The sequence below is a fragment of the Sparus aurata genome, chromosome 11 (genome assembly GCF_900880675.1).
Source record: "Sparus aurata chromosome 11, fSpaAur1.1, whole genome shotgun sequence".
Taxonomy (NCBI): domain Eukaryota; kingdom Metazoa; phylum Chordata; class Actinopteri; order Spariformes; family Sparidae; genus Sparus; species Sparus aurata.
This window is the reverse complement of record NC_044197.1, coordinates 3,482,679-3,504,404: the sequence shown is the minus strand read 5'-3', so window position 1 is coordinate 3,504,404 and position 21,726 is coordinate 3,482,679. Positions and strand designations below refer to the sequence as shown.

General features: G+C 40.7%; 1 protein-coding gene across 9 annotated transcripts in view; it reads right to left on the bottom strand.

The window, feature by feature from the left end:
• naaladl2 (N-acetylated alpha-linked acidic dipeptidase like 2) overlaps nucleotides 1-21,726 on the bottom strand; it is a 422,647-nt gene that overhangs the window by 141,086 nt on the left and 259,835 nt on the right. For all 9 annotated transcript variants that reach the window (XM_030432206.1, XM_030432202.1, XM_030432201.1 and 6 more), the window contains one exon: nucleotides 2,297-2,440. In XM_030432206.1, the coding sequence (XP_030288066.1) occupies nucleotides 2,297-2,440 (144 nt within the window). The remainder of the gene's footprint in view (nucleotides 1-2,296; nucleotides 2,441-21,726) is intronic.

The following is a 21,726-nucleotide window of genomic DNA, read 5'->3' as shown; positions in this document are numbered from 1 at the left end:
GACTTCTTTTGCTGGTACAGACACCACTGAACTTCCTTATTTCTGTCCTCATATGTAGGTTTGCTCTTACACACTGATATTTCTTCACAAGGATTTTATGGTCATTTTGCCCTGAGGGTCTGTGATGTCCTGCCCTGATTCCCTCTTGTTTTAGTGTTTGTCTTCGCCGACCTGAAACCCCAATCACAAGACAGTATCTCTTTTATTTAATCCCTCCATTAACTAATCATTCTTCTTTTGTGCACAGGAAAGGTCTCGGCAGATCCTACTGTAAGAGCTTGTCCCTGCATCTCTTCTCTCACCTCATTCGCCATAGGTTAATTAACAACCGCATCTCATTTATGATGAACTGACCATGAGGTGCACCCGGGAACCCAAGTCACATTTCAAGGCAATCAAAACCGTACCGCAGTAAAAGTAGTCTGTGTAATTAAACAGCACAAAATAACAAGAGTGGGGATGAAGTAAAACTACAATAAAAAAAGGGGGATGTAATAAAAGAAGGGTTAGAGAGCAGGTCTATATATAAAGCTCCTATGAATTCTAATCTTTTTGCGTGGACTTTAGAGTGCACAGTGTTAGGACAGAGTTGAAATAATGGAGTGAGAGCAGCCTTCTACACGAGTCACTGGCCATCCTGCTGGGCGACAGGTACAACTGCCTGTAACGTATGGACTAAATGTTATCTCTGCATGCCTCCTTACCTTTATACCTCTTGCTCTTTCTTTATCCGCACTTAGGGTCAAAAAGATGTGGGCTCTTGAAGCTCAATACCAAAACGCTTTGGGCTGAAGTCTCTAAGAGCTTTTACTTTTTGGCTCGGAAAAGTTGGAAAGCCTCCAAAACATTTACTGTTGCCATTACGTGGTACAATCTGTCAACAAATTAAATAGTCGAAATATGTTGTATCTCCCCTCCAGAATGACACATATGTTTTCTGATGTGATGGCGCTATTGGTCTCCACTGGGCTCCACCTACACCCTGTTGTCTGATCTGATACCACAATAATTGAGGTCCATTGGGGTTTTGGCACAACACAACTTTGTTCAGGCCATACAAATATCATGGTTCGGGTTTAAATGGTTCCCACCATGCAGCAGTCTGTGAGACATCATACAAAGTTATATAAATGAAACATATCTGGGCCTTTAGAGGACAAAGCTTTTTTAGCAGGGAGACTTTTACTGCTGCTAATTGCTACTATTACTGCTGCTAATGATATTATAACAAATACTACTTTGAATTGCTTTTGCCAACAGAACCATTAACGTTCTATTGCTACTACAATTAAATTCATTCATAGTGGCAGAATAATATGATATCATTTGGATCAGCACTGGATGAGGTAGACTTTCAAATAAATGTTTGCTGATAAAACATTTAGCATATTAAGTTTTAACATTATGAAACAGGACTGTGACAACAGACATACTTGGTTAGGTTTAGGAAAAGATCCTGGTTTGGGTTAAAATAAGTATATACGTTTGGTAACTTCCATTACACAAGTTAAAAAATAAGTCAACTTTTGGTTACATGCAAGGCTTTGATTAAGTCCACTGGAGTTTAGAAACTATTACCAGGTAAATTTTAAAAACATATGCAGGTAATTTTGTTGTTAATTGTTGAATTGACTCAAAGAAGGGCATTTGTATGTTCTTTTAACAGCGACATGCCCCATCGCAGATGATATGATTGAAAGGAATCCCTACAAAGCGTGTAATTGAAAGCAGCAGGATATCAGTGTGACAGACTATTATATGATCAAGACTGCTATCGTGCCAAATACTTGATGGAATTTCTTTTGTATTTTAGAATAAACTCAAAACATAATCCAGTCCACGTCCTCCTGCTCCTCCTGGGGGGTTCAGGGATTCCTGGAAAGAAACTAGAGCCACCTGAGATAGGCACACACCTGAATTATCATATTTGCTGATGAAGGCAGCCTATTCTCTCTCCTTTGCTCTTTTTTTTGTTTTTATTTTTTATTAAATCCTGGGAGGGTGAAAAGTGGTACCACAGACTCCTCCCTGATATTTGAGCACCTCAGGTGATGCCTCACAGTAAATCCCACCACCCAGATAATCAAAAACACTTGAAAGCACTTTACAAACTACACAAAGTGTCTCCATCTGTCTCCACCTGTATCACTACAAACGTAGCACAGATCTTCCCGTCAGTCTTACACTTTAGATTCTGTACATTAATCACGCACACAGTAATAATTTCTAATATTTGGTCGGTTTGTTATCCAAGTCTGGTGCAGCAATTCCATCACACTGTACTCTGTGTATTCACCTGCATTGGGAGGCATGGATAGAGGCACACAGGAGTCTCCCTGCCCTGCAGATGAAGAGGACAGCAAGGTCTTTGCCAGGAAGGCAGAAATGGGCTGAACCAACAGAGATGTCAGACTTCCTCCTGCCTCTCTTGACACCTCACCTGGAGAGAAATACAAAAAAAGCAAAAAATAAATAACAAACTGAGAATGAAGCCGAACAGTGAGAAAAAAATATACAGAAAACCTGACAGTTTTCTATTGAAACTCAGGTGAATCCAGTGTTACAGAAGTCATACGGACTTCCACAAGGTTTATTTTGGATCTTATTCCTCTCGTCTCTTTATTCTAATGGAAATGTGTATTCTTATGGCAACTGATTGCCTGTGAAATCCTGTGAAAACCATTGATTCTCATGTAAAAACAAAACAGTATCAAAATACGCATTATCCTGAAACTGTTAATACAAAGCAAAAATGTCATGCCCTCAGTGTTTTGTCAGTTTTTCTAATATTAACACCAGCCATGATATAAAAAGGTTCATATGTTGGGGATGCAGGAAAAACCTTTCTCTATACTTCGATTCTTCAAAGCAAAAAAATGACACAATAATGCTATTAACAACACAGTAGAGGCTGTCATATGATAAGGCTTAAGTTGTGTGTGTGTGTTGTTTATTTCATCTCTCAGTAATTGTTATGGGCAGCGGGGCCTGATCAGCCTGACTGCACTCTTATCTCACTGCTGTTTGTAGGCTACCAGAGCTGCTGTTTGTCCTTCACAGCGTTAATTCATCCTGGATAAAGGTGTGTTTATTTTCCTGGGCACCTGTTATTCTCATTCCCATTGTTATTATGTCCTAGTTGTCTTTCTCTTCCTTCCTCTTGTCCCTCTCTCCTCAATCCTCTGAATCTAGCAGACTGACTGCTAATTGAGACGAAGGTTTCTACACATGGAAATGGTAAGGGCAACAGAGATGGCTCCACCGTCTGATTTGCCCTTGTTAAGAGACTGATGTTTCCTTCTTAATCCTGGCTGCGGGTCCATTACACAACATATACTGTATGAGATATGTGTATTGCATACATCAGTCACCACATACGTGTATAGCGGATAATAGACATTTCTGTAAGAAGGAAGGTATGTTCGTCTTTTCGGAAAAAGGGAAAAATAGTTTCCCACGAAGGCCCACTTGTCTTCTGTTTGGTGTTTCACTAAAATCTAAGTTTCTTTTACATATTGCTCCTACAGTCCATGTGTCCAACCATTCATGTGCAAGACTCTGAACCCCAAATTGCTCCGGTTAGGCCAGCACTGAGCAGAAACAACCGGCAGAAAACTGAGTGATAACCAGTCTGATATGTGAAGAGGTGCATGTAGCAGCTTGGCCATCTTATACCTTATATGTTTTATTCAAATTGAGGGTAATTGAGGGAAGAGTTGAATGACTCTTGAGAGATCACAGACGAGAGTAACCTCTCTGTCATATTATGCCTTGAGAAAAGCACTTGAAACCTTCATGTAGACAGACATTAGTGAACAGAGGTTGATACGCAGTAGTTTGTACAGAGTTAAACCCAATTACATACACAGACCTGATTCTGCACACAGAAGACAGAGTTCGGGTTCTGCATGTGTCTGTTTGTAGGCGTGAAACACCAACTCAAACACCTTCATTTTCCAAAGAAATGACTAAAGCGCAACACCATATAATCTTGATTTTGGAAAAACTTTGGGGCTTTTAGTCCTTTCAAAGCTTCACTGGCATTGAAGCCCACACACTTGTTGATTGTTACCATAGCAGAGGGTCTGGCAGATGTATGAAGTTTTTCAATACAAAACCGTGTGCTGCTTATGCAGACGTACTCTCTTACCAACCTTGGATGTTTTAAACAGAAAAATAAATAAATAAATAAATATATATATCTGTACAAGCAATAGGAGTATCCAATATTCTGTAAGCCTACGAAAGATATGAGACATGTCAGAAAGCTGCTGGGACAATGCCAATGTTCTGTCAGATCAAGAATAGAGAATAGAATAGAATAGCCTTCATTGTCATTGTACCGGCTATTCTATTCTATTCTCTATTCTATTCTCAACAAGCAAGATCATCCAGTTATCAACAAAAGTAACACTTTTTCACAAACTCCTGAAAGCACAACAACAATAGAGACAATGAAAACTAAACCTGAACACTGACTCAGTCTTTCTTGCCATACTCTGTGAACAGAACCAGTCTGAACAGAACCAGTTTGTGATTAAAGGCCTTATTAGTTACATTTTCTCATACATTTTGACGGGAGGTTGAGTCCAGAATGTGAGGCCAACTTAGGAATCAGATGTGTGGTGCCTCCTGAGGTACTTTACATAAATTGTCCTTATTTGTTTTTAAGCACTTCTTTTTTGACGACTTTTACGATGATTTTCAATGTCATTACTGAATTTTGCACTTTTATTGTCCTGAAATAATTTGCCAACTTCAAACAACTAAAGTGGGTTTGTGAAGCTCGTTGGGGCATGTAATGCGATTTTGGGCTATAGAAATAAACCTGACTTGACTTTATGTATTAAGAAAATGAGGCATACTTATGAAGACCAGGATCTGCAAGTGGACAAACAAAACAACAGTTTTATTGTACATGCTAATATAATGGTACACCAAGGTCGACTGAAGAACATCCAAAGAGTTTAAAGTATATATTTATAACTAGAATTGTATTGTAGTCCACTACGAATAAATCAGTAAATACTGTTAGTCTGTATCAACTTAACATATACCATAGTTTAAGTGAACAGACATTTAAATATGTAATTTAAGTATTTGTTAGACTTCTCGAATTTCCATCTTAAGTTGTCTTTGGAATGATAAACTACCCTGAGACTTTGGGTTTTTTGGACTTTTGATCGGAAATCATTGTGTGTTTTTCAGCAGCTGCAGGACATTAACATTAAGGTAATCCACCACTGGAGTTACTGTTACTTGCTTGCTGTTGTTGGCTGACCCCACAGAACAGCCCCCATTGAAAATTTATCTGTGAGCAAATAAAAGTAGAATTACCGCCTTGCAGCTGTTTGCCTCTGAACTCCGGTCAAGTTGCAGTTTGCATCAATGTTCATCCAGACTCATATAAAACATGTAGAGAAGACTTTAATCAAAGGTTCGAAGTGCAGTTGTTGGTGAACTGGAAGTTAGCACTTTATTGACATTTCAACAACAATCACCTGAAGCTCTATATGAGCAAAGCTAAAGAGGTTATGGAGGACTACAGCTGTAGGCCTATGTCTCAACAGTTAATCGCCCCCTGTATTTTTAAGCCCGTGTTTTTCTCTCACTCTTATTTGGTTTGTCTGTTTTGTTCCTGTGTCTCCAGTGTTTCTCGCCTGTTCCCTGTCCCGATCTTCCTGTCATGTTCTACCTGTGCTCGCAGCCTGGGACCTTGTGTTATACTGACTTGTACCTTGTTGAGTTTAGTTTTTTTGTTCTTGGATTACTCTTGTTTTGTTCGCAGCCCCTTGATGCTTGTATTTTGTATTATTGTACTTTGGCCAGTCAGCTTTCATCAAAGCTCACTTTTAGTTTTTAGCCTTCCTGCCTTGGTAAATTTAATTTGGATCCTGTTTTTGCAAAAATGTGTTCACATGTTGAACCAATAAAGATATTCTAAATAGATAATGAAATCTGACAGAATACAAATTCATAGCCATGGCAGTATACAATCCCTGAAATATGGATGTTTCTGCAAAGAAGCTACAAATTCTTCGCACACATTTCAACTTGGCAGCTCGAACGATCTCTGCAATCAGCACAATTTGAAGGTGGTCCTCCCAAGATTAGTGTCACCGAATTCAGTAATCAGCCACATTTTGAATATATGGTCACAGTTTCTCCTTCAGTTATGGGGTTGACTAATGGCCATGAATGTATTTTTGCAGAATGTAATAACATCACAGTGAAGTTGACCTTTGGCCCTGTGTGAACCCTGTGTGAAGTTTTAATAATTGGCAATTGAATTCTTGACTCAGTGACCTCTGACGACTGAAATCTCAGTTCACACTCTGGTCCAAGTAGATGGTTGTGCCAAATTTGAAGAAATTCTCTCAAGGTGTACGTACGGACATACTGCCTCGGGCCATGGCTATCACTGATGTGGAATCATAATAAATGGGACATTTCAGTAGATTTTCATATGTTTTGCTTCATTCATTGATGTGTTTGCCGTAAATAATTGCTCCCTGTGTAGAAGGCTCACAACAGTTAATTGAAAATATTAACACAAAGGGTCAACTTGGTTACCAGAGTAATTATCTTTATGGAAATGATATCGGCAACATATATCCCAGAAACTACTGAAGTGTTTCTGATTGAAGTTAGTAGCTACAGTCAGCAGCTATGCTTGCTGTTGAACCATTACACATTAACTTGGTAAGTTGGCACATATTACAGTTTATTTTTCAACAGTGCCTCTTTGCACCACGGCAACACTGTATTTCACAGTATTAGTATTAAGGAATAAAGACATTTCTGACTCGAAAAATAAAGTGTTGTGTTTCTTGCCCTTTATCATCGTTAAACTACAATATCTTCACAAATAAATGGTGCCGCAATCAGCCCTTACCAACGAAGTCATAACTCAGGCATGCATCCTTTGTCCCTAATATCTAATTTCCTCAGCCAGTTGCATCTTGTATACCCCATTAACTTAAGCATATTGTTACTTTTCTGCTTCTTTTGCAGCTGATCCATACTTTGTCCAAGTTTGTGAATAATCTATATTCTAACCTTAGCTGTGAGGACAAGTTCAGCAACCCTTGAAAAAAATCCCTTGTGGTTTCTTTGAACCAAACTTCTAGTCAATAGCTTTCTGTGGCTGGTCTAGAGAGTGTCAGTGTGGCATTCCAGCTCCACAAGGCGATTAATAATCAATGAACGACGCTGGAGACAAGACAAGGGGGAATGGGGGGTGGGGGAGAAGAGGCAAAGGGTAAGAGAATGAAGGGGGCAGGATAAAGCAAAAAAAAAAAAAGGAAACGAAAAAGACAAACAGGGGGGTCAGGAGACGGCTGGACAAGACCGTAGAAAAAGATGAGAGGTTTGAGGAGAGGAGAGGGATTTAGGCAAAAACTGAATAGTTGATGAAGTGACAAGGGGGAAGGTTGAGGGAAGACGGGCATAGAGGACAAAAGAGATGAGAAGACAAGGAAGTGTGAGGAAAGAAAGATGTAGAGCTGTAGGGCGAGAATAAGGATAACAGGGAGCAAGTAGGGGAGAAGAGGGACGGAAGAGAAATAATGGGTGGCAAGTGTGACGGAAAGGCTAGGAAAAAAGATAACACTTAAAACATAGTACATTCCAACGGACAAGGTATTGCAACACTTAATAGATACATTGCTAGGTAGTTCTTGAATATTTAAGAATTCAGCACCATAAAGTAGATAATTATAACTCAGGTAAGGGTCCCCCTCATGTCGTGCATCATTCTGACATTACTTCTGATTACCTGACCATCAGTTTCCATTTTTGTAGTCACTCTTGTAAAGCATCATCCTACCAAGCTACAAAATGTTGCGGTTAAAAGCATTCATCTTAACAGAATCGCTGCGATGGGTGGATTTGTGAGTGGTTTCCATACAGGTCAACATTATTATCAAGTTTGATACTTGACCATATGTCGTTTGTTTGCACCAACTGACACCGCTGACATGAGGGAATGAAGAGCCGGAGAGTCGAAACCAGAAGAAGCTACGTAGCTTGTTAGCTGTGTTGCACCATCCTGTTTTACTGACATGTAACCTCTTCTGATCCTTGACAGAGGACCGGCTTGCGGACTGTTATGAGACAGCAGTCGATGATTCACTTCTCTTTAATGAACTGCATGACCTTATTGTCTCCTTAGTTATTGAGTTAATGAGCATACATTAGCGAGCTAGCTCAAAGAGCTCCGGGGAGCTCGCTATGTTAGTGCTGTTCAGAGGACATCTTAATTAATGTTGTTCCAGGACCATCATTGCAGCTGACTGGAAAGCAACAAAGTCTTATTTGGAGCAAGCTCTTGAAGCTGAGTGGGATAAACAGAGGACTCTCAGCCAGGTGACCAGGGTTTGTGTCTCATTAGATACATTATTTAATATATAACTATATGTATATCTTTCTTTTTTCAGTTTTCTGTTGCAATTTGGTTCGGTTTAGGCATCACAAATACTTTGTTTGGGTTAAAATCAACTCTTTCCCAATGATAACATGTGTAAGAAATGATAACTTCTCCCATGTGCATAACATTTTAGATATCTATTGAATGTGCCTTGCCCTAAATTAAAAACAAATGTTTTGAAGAACAATATTTAACTTCCTGTAACCATGAGGCCCGCTGATTTTGAGATACAAATTGAGTATTTTCCTGAGATCGTCATTGTCGAGCCACAAACTAAACGTGGAGAATGAAGAGGACCCTCCATAGTAGCACTTTGCGTCGAGATTCACAGCACTTCATTACGACATACTGGACCTATCTCTAAACCTTTCATCACACGACGCTCGAGCGCAATTGTCTTTGATGCTGGACTTTTCTTTTCACCCCTCATCTTCTCCCACTCCACATAAATCCAGTCCCGCCAAGTGGCTTCTCACACGCAATTAATTCAGTGCTCAAAGCAATTAAGTAGAGTGGTATCAGGGAAGCTTACTTGTGCTTTCTGTTTACTGGCAAACAATGACTGCCTGATGTCGATATTTTTTTTATCTTAAATGGTGGAAACTGACCACACTTTTGCATTTGCTGAAGCTCAGCCACTTTACAAACAAAGTAATGCATTTGACCCGATCAATCGACCTCTGAGCTCCTCATACACCATCTTCTCCTCTTTTGCTGTTAACTTTCTTCTCGGACTTTAACCTCCTTCGGTCCTTCGTCTCTACTCTTTTCTCCATCCTCTGAATGTTCAGTAAAGCGAGAACTCACAGATCAATACCTGGGCAGTGTCTGCGCTCTGTAAATCAGTCTTTCCATTACTAGACACTGATATTAACTGATGCCAGGATTGACATACTGGCTCTCTAACACTGGGCCAGTGTTTCTTTGTGTGTGTGTGTGTGTGTGTGTGTGTGTGTGTGTGTGTGTGTGTATAGCCCAGTGCAGGCCTCTGACATTTTGACATATTCACAGAGGCAAGACCAGCCGCTGATTCTCTGACGTGCAGGGGAGGCAGAAAATCATCTTTTTATTAGTCTTATGCGGGGAGGATATGTGAAAATGTGACGTATAAAACATTCTGCTGCACTGAAGGTTACATTCTTCTTGTTTTGTTATACTTCAGTTTGTGTTTCATAATGTTTAGGAAGCCTTGACAGTTTCACAATAGATGTAACATTTCTTAGGAGTTCGTCAAAAGATAGAACATCACGTGCTGTTTTATAGACATGCTGTAAAAGTAAAAATATGATATGTCATCATCATCATAATTTTACTTTGACAGTATTTGATTAAAGGGTAAAGATGGCATGATACAATTTCTTTCTTTTCTGACTCCCCTATCATGCCCATGGCTCTTGGCCCAAAGCACATTCATTCCTTCAACATTAAAGGAGTCATCACCCGGAAATCGCAATTTCTCTCGTTAAATCATGCATATTGGTGTTGGACCTCTGTTGAAACTTGCCTGAAAAGCTGGAGTTTGAAAGTGGCTTATTTTTTTTCGCTTTGGCTCTTTTTCTGAACAGGAATAGCGCACAGTAGTGCGCGTTCCTAAAGCACGAGATTTTGACTCTGCTCCTGTGGTGACGTTACCACAGGAGGCTACTTGCATTAAGCATCGGCTCACAGCCGTCCTCAGCCAGAGTGAGCACGCCGAATCTGCTTATTTCTCTGTCATTTTCACGCCATACATCGTCACCGCCAGCATTAAAACTCAGGTCTTACATGTAAAACACGAGTGTGAAAAGTAAGAAGGAAAAAAAAAAGAATTTACCATTCAGAGACATCCTGCTGTAAACGTGTCTCTTCCACCGTCTCTGCCTCTTCACTCTCCCGTTCGGTTTCCGACTCCGGCTCGTACATAAATGCCTGAATTCCGTAAGGTTCGTCATTTAGTGTGTGCGCCATGACAGGGGGCTGTTTATGTTTTGGAGTCTGTGTGCATGCAGGCCCGCCCCCCATTCCGGCTCTGTCCTTCCTGCGGCCAATCAACGCGCGCCTCATTACATATTAATACAATGCACATCCGGACCGGTCAAAACCTCGCGCATAATCTCGCGTGAGAAAGTCGCGGTATGAAAAAGTGTCAGAACAAGCTCTATGTTTGATTTTTTTAATTTATTTTTTTTCTAATAAGTTTTAAGAATTGATCCAAAGCGATCCAAGAGGGACTGGATATGTGAAAAACCAGGTGATGACTCCTTTAAAGTCTTTTAAAAAGGATAACAAATAGTTTCAATCTTTTTTTTGAAGGGCTCAGTTATTTCCTAAAAAGGGCCACCACAAAAGCCACTGTAATCACTCAAACAGAAAGAAAATGTTGGGGACTGTAATGAGCAGCAAATTAATACACACTCGGTGCTTTTGGTGAGTATTTCCAAGCAGCTGGGCAATAAACTACAGCGTGTGGTCATGGTATCGATGGAACATGTCAGCCGGTGTAAAGCCTGATTTATGGTACGGCGCTCGACAGAAATTAAAAAGCCACGTGACGTTTTCAATTCATGCCTCAGAGAAAGTGCTTTCAGTCATCCCCATGGTAACCAGATGCTATTTCTTGAGCCAGAGGAAACACAGAGCGAGGTGAAATGTGACATGTATTGTGACTGCCCAATCAAACTGTGTGACTGAATATGAATGTTTGCAATGTAACAGTAACAGTGTGAGTTCTCCAGGTGTGCGTCATGAAAGGAAAAGTGTTGAGTGACACACGTCAGAAGAAAAGGGGTTTCAAAGTGTGTCTAATTGATGTTTTATTTCTTTTAACAGTGGCGCTCTAAGGCACAGAGGAATACTCAGGTTCTGGTTTAATAGACAGTTCTTATGTGGAAAATCTATTAATTGTTGTTGAATGGATTCATTGACAGAAAAATTAAGAATATCAAGGGCATTACCCTTCAAGGCATGCTAGTAAATCTTTGCAAAAAGGTAGCAACACATTTCCTCCAAACCACGCAGACTTGTTAATGTTTGGCTGTTTTGCAAATATAGGTTCAAGATCTCACCTATGGTTTCGAAGGAATGGAGCTTTAACTTTATAATACTTTATAACTTCTGCACATCTGTGTGAATTTAAAAAAAAATAAAAAAAAATAAAAATGCGCTACATGGTCTCCAAGTTCTGCAAAGGAAACTTGCAGACAGTCTCCCAGTTTCTTCAAAATTACCAGAAACAGACGTCCCCTCTGTAAATGTCAATGTAGTGCCCTGTTGGTAATATTGACGTGTATGTGTGTCTGTGTGTGTGTGTGTGTGTGTGTGTGTGTGTCAAAGGGTGCTTGATTTCAAGACGTTTGAAACACGAGTGCATTTCCAGTCTCACTTTCAGAGTTATTTTCATAGTATTTGTTTATTTATCCTGCAAACAGGATTCAAGTGTGTCAAAGCTTGCCAACAAATTGAATTCTTGGCCTGCTAATTAAACACCGCTAAGTTGCCAAATGACGTGATCATTCAACAACTCGTTCTGAGCTAAACGAGGGCTGTTTCGCTCGAGTCCAGGAACAAACACAACATGCTCTCTATAACATAAATAGGCACAGCCAAGTGCCGTACGACCGTCAGCTTCTGAAGAAGTAGTTTTTTCTTTGGAGAAGTATTTCAGTGTGATGAGAATGTTCTACTCATCAGGCGGCATCGTGTCAAGCTCACACCTTTTTTTTTTTTCTCGAAAATACTGGGACCAATTTCTGTAAAACTGAAAGCAAGTAGAAATGTCTCACCGCTCTGAATATTTTTCTCGTTTGATGAAATATGTTCTGAAGGCTCAACGAGAGACAAACTGAATGACAGATATGTTTTTGTAATGCATCAACAGACAACATTTCTTATTATATTATTAGAACGTTGTTGAACAGTAATCTCAGTGGCAACACGATTAAATAAAACTCAATCTGTTGTCTGTCAGTAGGTGTTTCCACTCATTCTAATGATGTTATAGTGTACAGTGCAAGACAAATGGCTGTATGAATACTGGACATTTCCAAAGTTAAAGTGACAGCAGTGATACAATTCTTAAAAGCATCAGCTACTGTTCCCAGAAATAAACATCTGGGGTGGTGGCTGAGACAGAGAACAGGTACCTCAACCTAAAACATGTTATTTTGCAGGGTTACTGGACTTAAATGTCCAATAATCTCTCATAATGTTTTAATGTTTCATAATTTTCATTCACTTTACGTTTGGCTTCATTTACCGGCTTCTTACCTCACTTTCTGTCTGATCTGATCTGGGATAACATAGGCACATAACTCAAAATACATAAAAGACATTAAACATCTTAATGCAGATATCCTTCTTACAATATCTACAACAAACAGAGAGAAAGAATGACCAACATTGTCAACCCTACAGGCATTATGCTAGTATGACTAAAAATAGGCCTAAAAAAAAAAGTCTGTAGCCGTATAAAACACAACATAAAGCATAACATGCCATACAAAACATATTATACCGTATCGGACAGACGTAGGATACAGCGTGTAGCTCCAAGCCTTGGCTGAGTCAGGCCAGTCGTGTGTCAGTGTGAACGTGCATGTGCATATTTCTCAGACGGAATGAGACGGAGACTATAAAAGACAGATGATAGAGAGTCGAGGGATTTTAGACAAGAAACAAATGAGATGGCAGGAAGCATCACATGGTCTCCCACAGTGATCAAAGCAGAGAAGGGGAATGCATTACATCTAATAAGCACTGCAGGAGGGTCCTTTCCTGTCATCTCCATGAATATGTGACACCTCACCATTAGACATTTTTTGCTAAGCTCACACCAGCAGACGGAGATGAAGAAGGAGAGACAAGGATGGAGACATTGAGACGGAGGCCGCTTCCGAGAAGAGAGAGATTCAGTTTCTCTGAGACACAATGCCAAAATTAAATCTGGTTTAATCATTAGGACAGAATTATTCATAGTTTTGTTTCATCTGGTCTGGAGTTATTTCTTGCTTTCCTGCTTTCGCCTTTGGCAACTCTGTCTAGTCAGTTCAAAATGCCGTTTAAGGTCTTTTTCTAAATCCGATCACATAGAGCAGTTTCTTCATTATGTCAGTGCTGTCCTCAAAGGGACTCTTGATGCCATTGTTTCTGACATGTTATTCCAAAGTCTCAGACAATTAGATGTGAATTCCTATCAAGCAAATTCACTATGTATGCTACCAGACGGCGTCCTTGACTTCTTCTCTGTGAAGCCAATGTCCCCAGGAAGCTGCGTTTGTGTTATTTGCAGAAATGTGTCGCTAGACTGATGTAACAACTGCGTGAATGTGAGGTGTAGCTCGCTGGCAATGTGTGCACCGATGTCCCGAGGAATAGCATCAGGCTTTGGAGCCCATTTGGCACGGTGGCCAATTGCAATGTCATGTGATGCGCATTGGCTTGTATTGTAAAAGAACTTTTTTTTTTTAGGGGCACCAATGACAGGGCACAAAGGCTATTGAGTAAAATTCGATGATTTACCTTTCAGACTGATACCATAACATCCTAATTTATAATAAGACATGGATTATGTATCAAAGGAGACATCACCTGTTTTTTTACATATCCAGTCCCTCTTGGATCGCTTTGGATCAATTCTTAAAACTTATTAGAAAAAAATAAAATAAAATAAAAAATCAAACAGAGCTTGTTCTGGCACGTTTTCATACCGCGACTTTCTCACGCGGGATTACGCACGAGGTTTTGACCGGTCCGGATGTGCATTGTATTAATATGTAATGAGGCGCGCGTTGATTGGCCGCAGGACAGACAGAGCCGGAATGGGGGGCGAGCCTGCATGCACACAGACTCCAAAACATAAACAGCCCCCTGTCATGGCGCACACACTAAATGACGAACCTCACAGAATTCAGGCATTTATGTACGAGCCGGAGTCGGAAACCCAACGGGAGAGTGAAGATGCAGAGACGGTGGAAGAGACACGTTTACAGCAGGACGTCTCTGAATGGTAAATTCTTTTTTTTTCCTTCTTACTTTTTCATTTCCAGTGAGTGTCTACTCACCTTGCCTGTAGTTAGATACAAGCACCTCAATATGGTAATTGCTAATTTATCAACAGTTAGCAGTTAGTTATGCAAGTAGCCTCCTGTGGTAACGTCACCACAGGAGCAGAGTCAAAATCTCGTGCTTTAGGAATGCGCAACCTTGTGCGCTATTCCTGTTCGGAAGAAGAGCCAAAGCGACAAAACTGAGCCACTTTCAAACTCCAGCTTTTCAGGCAAGTTTCAACAGAGGTCCAACACCAATATGCATGTTTTTTTAAGTAGGGTTAGGGTTAGGGGATTTTGCTGACTCTACACTGAATATTAGTGTTATTGAATATTTCTCCCAATAGACATTACCCAAAATTATGGAAAAGCACATTTTTCCAAACAAAAAAATTGTAGAATAACAGCAGGAGACCACTGATGTGTGGAGTGATTTTGGTGACACTACACTGAATAATAGTGAAGTTACTGATTATTTTTTGTAGCATCTCTTTTGGTGTTGCACTTTGTAGACGGTCCCTGCGCCCTCGTCTCACAGACGGCTGATCATAGAGACAAATGTTAATGTCCAGTCTGGAGGAGCTCATTTTGATTGTCTACCTTACTACTATGGTAGTTAAGAGTCGTCGTTTGTGTTTTAACAATGTTTCGCTTATGAGTTATTGATCTGGGAGGTTTGAATCTGTGAATATATTTCCAACTTTACCACACTAAGTCATGCCACATAAGACAGTTACGTATCTTATCAAAACTGGCTGAACTCGCTTGCGCACCTGTGCTGTAAGTTTGGCCGCCGTGAAATTCCCACCCTGATCATTACCCAACAACATGACTTGTTTCACAATCAGAATACAATTCTGCCTGAAATCCAGATTTTCCTGAGCGCTTCGTGGTATAGTACGCACTGACTGCATGTGTGAAAGTGTGTTGGCTTAGCCTCTGACTGATCTTGGAGCGTGTAGTGGAGATTATAGGGGAATAAAGTTTGTCTTCACTCAGAGATGCATTATCAAAGTTATTCCGTCCCTCAAATAGAATTAAAGGAGTCATTGATTGAACAGTGGGCATTAGGGAAAAGAAGTAAAGACGTGACATGGGTAGGACTGGTTAAAAGAGAGAGATGTTTCAGTGTTTTCTTGTCCTACCAAATGGTGCAGAAGGGTAGCAATAAATACAAATCGCCATTAAAAAGGGGAAGTTGACCCCGTCTCGCCTTTCATGAATCTTAATCTAAATGAGAAAAAGTTAAACTCAATACAAACTACATATTTGATTTGCAGTTACTGCATTCAATGTCCGATTGAGTCTTACAAATTCAATATTTGAAATATCAACAAATCCATTTTTCTTAACTAGATATCCAAGAAGACTGTGACAAATTACATTCTGTAAAATTGCCTGTACTGATCTCTTTCCATCCCCACAACTTCAAACACCTTTATTTTTGAAAGTTTAATGATAAGACCACCTTTAGTTGTGTGTGATCCTACCTAAGTGTTTGTCCTCCGTGGGGAACACTGGAAAGAACTCTTTGCCGAGACATTTTAATTAACCACATCGGTGGTTTGGACCAGTTGCTTGTGCCTTGTTTTATCCTGTTCATCAATATGAACACCAGACATAATTAAAGGTTAGTACTGAGCAGCTGGTACCTTCGTGGCACAGAAAGATACTGATACTGCAAAATATTGGAAAATAACTGAGTTAGAACCACATATTAATGTTTATTCCTGTATCAGTTTTGTTCTGTACCTGAATTCCCAGTAGCAAAGGGTGATTGAGCACCATGGGGCTGTTGGGTTTTTGTACTTGTTTTTTCAGGATGATAAAAAAAAATCAAATGTTGCCCTGAATGCGTAAAGGCCCTTAAAACACTTTTATTGTTATTTGAAGTTAGTTAGATATACTATAAGACTGCAGCACTTATCATTCAGGAGTATTTCTGGCAGACAATAACTTTATAATCTACGGGAAGTAAACGTGAAAAATAGTTTCCGAAGGTGAATCCTCGGAAGCCTTGTTAAAATATGTGCACACACGCCGTGTTGAGCACTTTGATCAACACTGCTCTTACTTGTGTAAATGAGGATATGTGTATGCAGTTTACTCAGAATTTTTTACATGCTAATAAGCTCATTGCCAACATGTTTTTGGCATGGTGTCGACAGATCCAGGCGTATCTTCTGCCAACATAGACCACCGTTCACTCAGAGAAAAAAAACTAAGCAGGTGGAAGCCAACTAGTGCTTCTCAGTGGACCAGCAACATTGTTGTTTTAATATACTTTGATTGTGTTTTGATATTCCTGAGCTGCTGAAGTGGTGGATCCAGGGAATAACTAATCCTTCTCTAATGATGATGGTGTTTTAATGAAAGCTTAATGACACTCTTAACACCCTGGTGTACTCACTGTCAATGTCTGCCAAAAACAGAGAAAGATGAGGAGCGATCGAGGACAAGAGGGAGGTGGTACAAAGAGAGACATGACCACAGACATGTTGGGATGAAGAACACTGAAGTCTCCGAACCACGCTGACACTTCTATCACTGGCACCGTCTTACCCCCTGTGTAGTCTAACTCTCTCCATGCTAACCATCAACTCTACAGAGAAATCAGTGCAGGAGAAATGGTATGTGATGTTTAAATGGAATGATTACCAATGACTTAATGCGATATCTTATTCAAACGGCACAGATTAGAGCAATTTTCTCCAACACTTGCAATTCAAAGAAAATCAGGAAGCCTGTTTATACCTTAACACAAGTGGACGCATTTAAATAGACGTGTAAACTACCACCTGGACGCGTTCTGATCTGATTTTTGTTGTAACTAATCGTTGAGGAGGTCTAAGGCACATTTAACCTAATTTATTTTGCCATAGTTGTTGTTATGGTGACAGGATGCCACCATGTGGCCTGGGCGGCACTGAGTGGCTGCCTACAATTGATGTCCCGTGCTCAAGAAGAAGAAGAAGAAGAACCCACAATGACAGGCTGAATAGATTACACGCTGTCTGATTTCCAACTAGAACTTGTAGCCAAAATATCCCCGGACTCCTTAACGGTGAACGGCTAGAAATCCCCCTTCAAATCTGTCTCCTCGAATCGCTTAGACCACTTTAACAGCGAAACCTACATTTTTATCATCGATCCAATGTTTGATGAGTTATCTATCATGATTTATAACTGTGACATTGACCATGAATCATTCACTGATGCGTAACAACAAAGTAAAACCAAATTAAATAAACTGATGGAGATAGCAAGTCAGATTATGGGTGAGCAGCGGGCTTTTTCCTTGTTCCCCGTTAGTATGTGCATTAAAGTCACTTAATTTGCACTCCAGCAATTCATTTGCACCTCCCTCCTCACCAATCCATCCATTATGAGCTAAATTGCCTAATGGCAGACGAGCAATTTTGTCCCTTTGAATGGCCAGTGTGTTTAGTAGCCCCACTTAAGTGTGAAAACGGCACTGCGTCTTATTTTCTCTTAAATAAAAGCTGCTAAAAAGGACATTTTCTGAAAGTAGGACAAATATTTCAGCCTGCCATGAAAGCACGTATCTAAATTTATATAATACAGAGAGTGAAACACAGGCAACATGCCAGAGGTCTCCTTTCCATTTACCAGAGAAGATAACGAGGTATGAAGCCAGTCAGAAGTCATCAGATGCCAACAGCGTGCACTGTTCAGACTACAAAGATGTTAATATCGAGGTTATGGCCCAGAATTACAGGAAATGGAGAGAAAGCACACACACACACAGCTGTGAACGTAGGCACGTGGTGCATATACCCATACATGTGCGTACGCAGGTCGTGCCACTCACAATTACTTCCACTTGACTGTGTGTGAATATAGCAAACCGTGGCAGACAGAGTGCAACCTCCAGAGAGGAGCCAGGTTAACGCAGAATTAGCCTTTAGCCAATTTCCATGATAATACGGAGGGACATATGTTGGGACGCTGATTTAAATGCTAAGAGCCTTGTCTTTGCATTTTAAGGATGCCTCAGAAACGGATTGCTGCTGGTCTCGCAACTGCTGTCTGTTGTTTCTGGGATGCAGAGTAAATCACATCCTGAGTAAACATACAGTATGTATGAACTATAAGTATGCAAAGTGTGTCAGGGTCGGGTATACTCGATGGGTAGCATCCAGCAGAGCGTAAAAGCATCTGTTGGAACCATCCGTTATGAATCGGCGCAACAGATCAGGAGGAAATCCATCTGATCACATCCATCATGCTCTCGTTTATGTCAGTGGAATCTGCTTCATGGTGTTATCTTTTAAAATGCAGTTTTTTGGGGGGGACATTAGTAGTTTACAGTATTTCTCTGGTTGGAGTTGGTATCTTGATCACGATTGGAGAAATGTCAAAACACAAGAGAGCAAAAAAAAAATAAGTCCAGTCTTTCTATCCCATATTTCATAATATGTTTGAATGTTTTCAGTAAAACCAAGAACTAATACAAAAAATGGGCCTGAAAAAGAGAAACTGCTGGTTATTTGTTGTTCGATGTCTAAAGTGGCTTTTCCGAGGGGCCTGCTGTTTCAAAGTCAAAACGGATCGTTTCTGTTTTTCAAGAACAGCAACTACCAACAACACGGCACGAAACATGAGTTTATTCATTGATTCAGTCTATAACGGAGAAGGGAGAGCAGATAGAGATGGCGCCCGGCTCACCAGTCAGCCTTCACTTTCCCCGGGAGATTTCAGTCCCAAAATAGCACAGTGAAAGCAAAGTTTATCAGGAACCAATCTACATGGTGATTGTGTCAATATTCTACAGCCATGACACGGTGCAATCAGCATTTACTCCTGTACGATAACTCAAAGCAAATAAAGCAGATCTATTACTAGTTTATTGTCATTTCAATGCATTGAATACCACAGATATTCCATTTATCTTTATTGTTTGGGATATCTTAAAACACAAAAACAACTACGAACATAGAGACAAAAGGATGAAGATAAGATAACCTTCATTAAAGGTACGTTACACTGTAAAACTAGCGCGTGCTCTTTCAGCCCCAAAAACTAAATATAGTTGTAGCGGCTTCTTCCTCGAGCCACCGAGAGGCTTTATGCAGCTCTGGGAAGGAATGAAGGATGAAAACTTGTAAAGACTGTGAGCTAAATGTGCGGTAAACGAAAAATGTGCACTCCCAGGCATCCAGGTGAAAGGTGAGATTATATAGGTTAATTAATGGGTCCATCAGTTAATTAATGGGTCGATCACGTCACCACACCAACGGAAATTCTGAAAACACAGAGAATTAAAAAAACCTTCATTAAACAGCATTATACTGTATTGAGGAAAAGGATAAACAGGACAAAGCAGTGGTGTAATGCTGTTTCACAAGAGGGCACCACTGCATTGCAATCATGGAGTGGGGCTTTAATCCCTGCAGGAAAGACAAGTGGCTACTGTATGGACTATCTCGCAGTATAGACAGCAAGGCTCACAGTTAAAGAGTCTGACCCACTGCAGTTGGTGTGTAAGCCGGAGGGAAGACATGCTCTGCTAGTGGCTTCAACTCAGAGTGGTGCTTCTAAAGCTGCTTATGGGGAGAGAGGGAGAGAGGGAGGGAGAGAGGGGGGTCGAAGGAGATAAAAAGACGTAATGACACTGACAGACAGGGGAAATGAGTCAGAGAGGGATAAACACACACTGTTTGATTTGACAGACTTTGTTCAACCCCAAGAGAGAGAGACTCTTGACTCCCTCTGGTCGGGGTGTGAGGTTAAGTGTCCCACCCAAGGATGCTTCGGTGTGTGTGTGTGTGTGTGTGTGTGTGTGTGTGTGTGTGTGTGTGTGTGTGTGGCTGGAAAGGATCAAACCCTTTGAGCATGCATTACGCTGCCTGACCATCCCTGCCGCCCCGCTGAAGGGATATGTGAGCCACATTGTCCTGGACTGGCCCCGCGAGTTCCCCTCTGGATATTTTTAGGACTCATTTATTTTCTCTACATATTCCATTTCAGGGTCATTAAAGGTTCACTGGCCTGAGACTGACGGACAACCTGCAACTGCATACCTCAGGATTGCAGGAGCTGCATTTGTTTTCCTCCTGGCTGTCTGTAACAAACTGGCAACTGTGTTTAAACTGTAAAGAACGTAAATAAAAATGCCTAACCTTGTTTTTCCTTGAACAGTTTTGCACTTGTCAACCCTGCGAGCACAGGAAGTCTATAGGTGAGGATCAAACTCGGTCACCGTGCACGGGGATGGGAGTGAGAAGAGCTAACAAGAGAATGTCTGCAGCATGAGCTATTTTAAATGTCACCAAGTGGCCACATTGGTTTACAGATCATTTGATCCTCACTGAAACCAGTAAACCATATATTTTCTTCATCATTTTGATCAGAGACAAACCTTTGTTGACACGTTTTGGCGTCCACGAGTCGAATTTGTGCCACTGGATTTAAAGCCATAATCAGACGCAGTCACCAGAATTACTGTTTGTACTCTATCGTTTGAAACTTTATGTTTCTCAATGTAAAATTTCCAATTTCATGCTGTCTAGTCAAACATATGTGGTATTCTTGCTGCTGCAAAAAGTCCCGACATCTCAGTAAGATTATCAAGATGTTTGATGCCCACAAATGTTGAAACAGTGGTCTCTGACTTCCATTACAGTAAATTGTTGTGGCTCAGATCTGGCCCAAACCCGATAAGTTCATCAGGCCCGCATAATGCGAGGAATGATTGCTTTGACTTTGGCTAGTTCTAGTTCATTCGCCTGCCCTTGGCTGCATTCTGGCCTGCTTGTTGCTCAGATCTGGCAAACAAGCTTGAGACCATCCCAATGTCATCTTTCAGTCCAATATGTGGGCCAGAGGAATGTGTCCGGTATAATTCTACTATCTAAGTTGGCAGGAGTCAACTGTCACACCAACACCATCACCATCTCCGTACATAACATTCAGCTTGTATCCAATACATGTAATGTGAACGCTGACATGGACAACATGCTTCTGCACATTATGCTCTGTGGTTTTGAGGAACGAAAAAAGCCGGCCATTCATTCTGGCGACTGGGCTGCAAGAATCACACTAACCGCGCTGGAGACGGATCAACATGCACTCGCAGGGATACGGGAGAAAACTATAAGAGAGGAGTGGAGAACAGATAAAAAAGAAAATGTCTCTGGCAGCTGCCTTCCCATCCAGTAATCCCCTCCATCCCTATTGCACATTCAAATACGAACTAATTTGTGTGCTGGGGGGCAAGGCTGCACGGTCGTGGTCACAACAAATCCTCGTTGG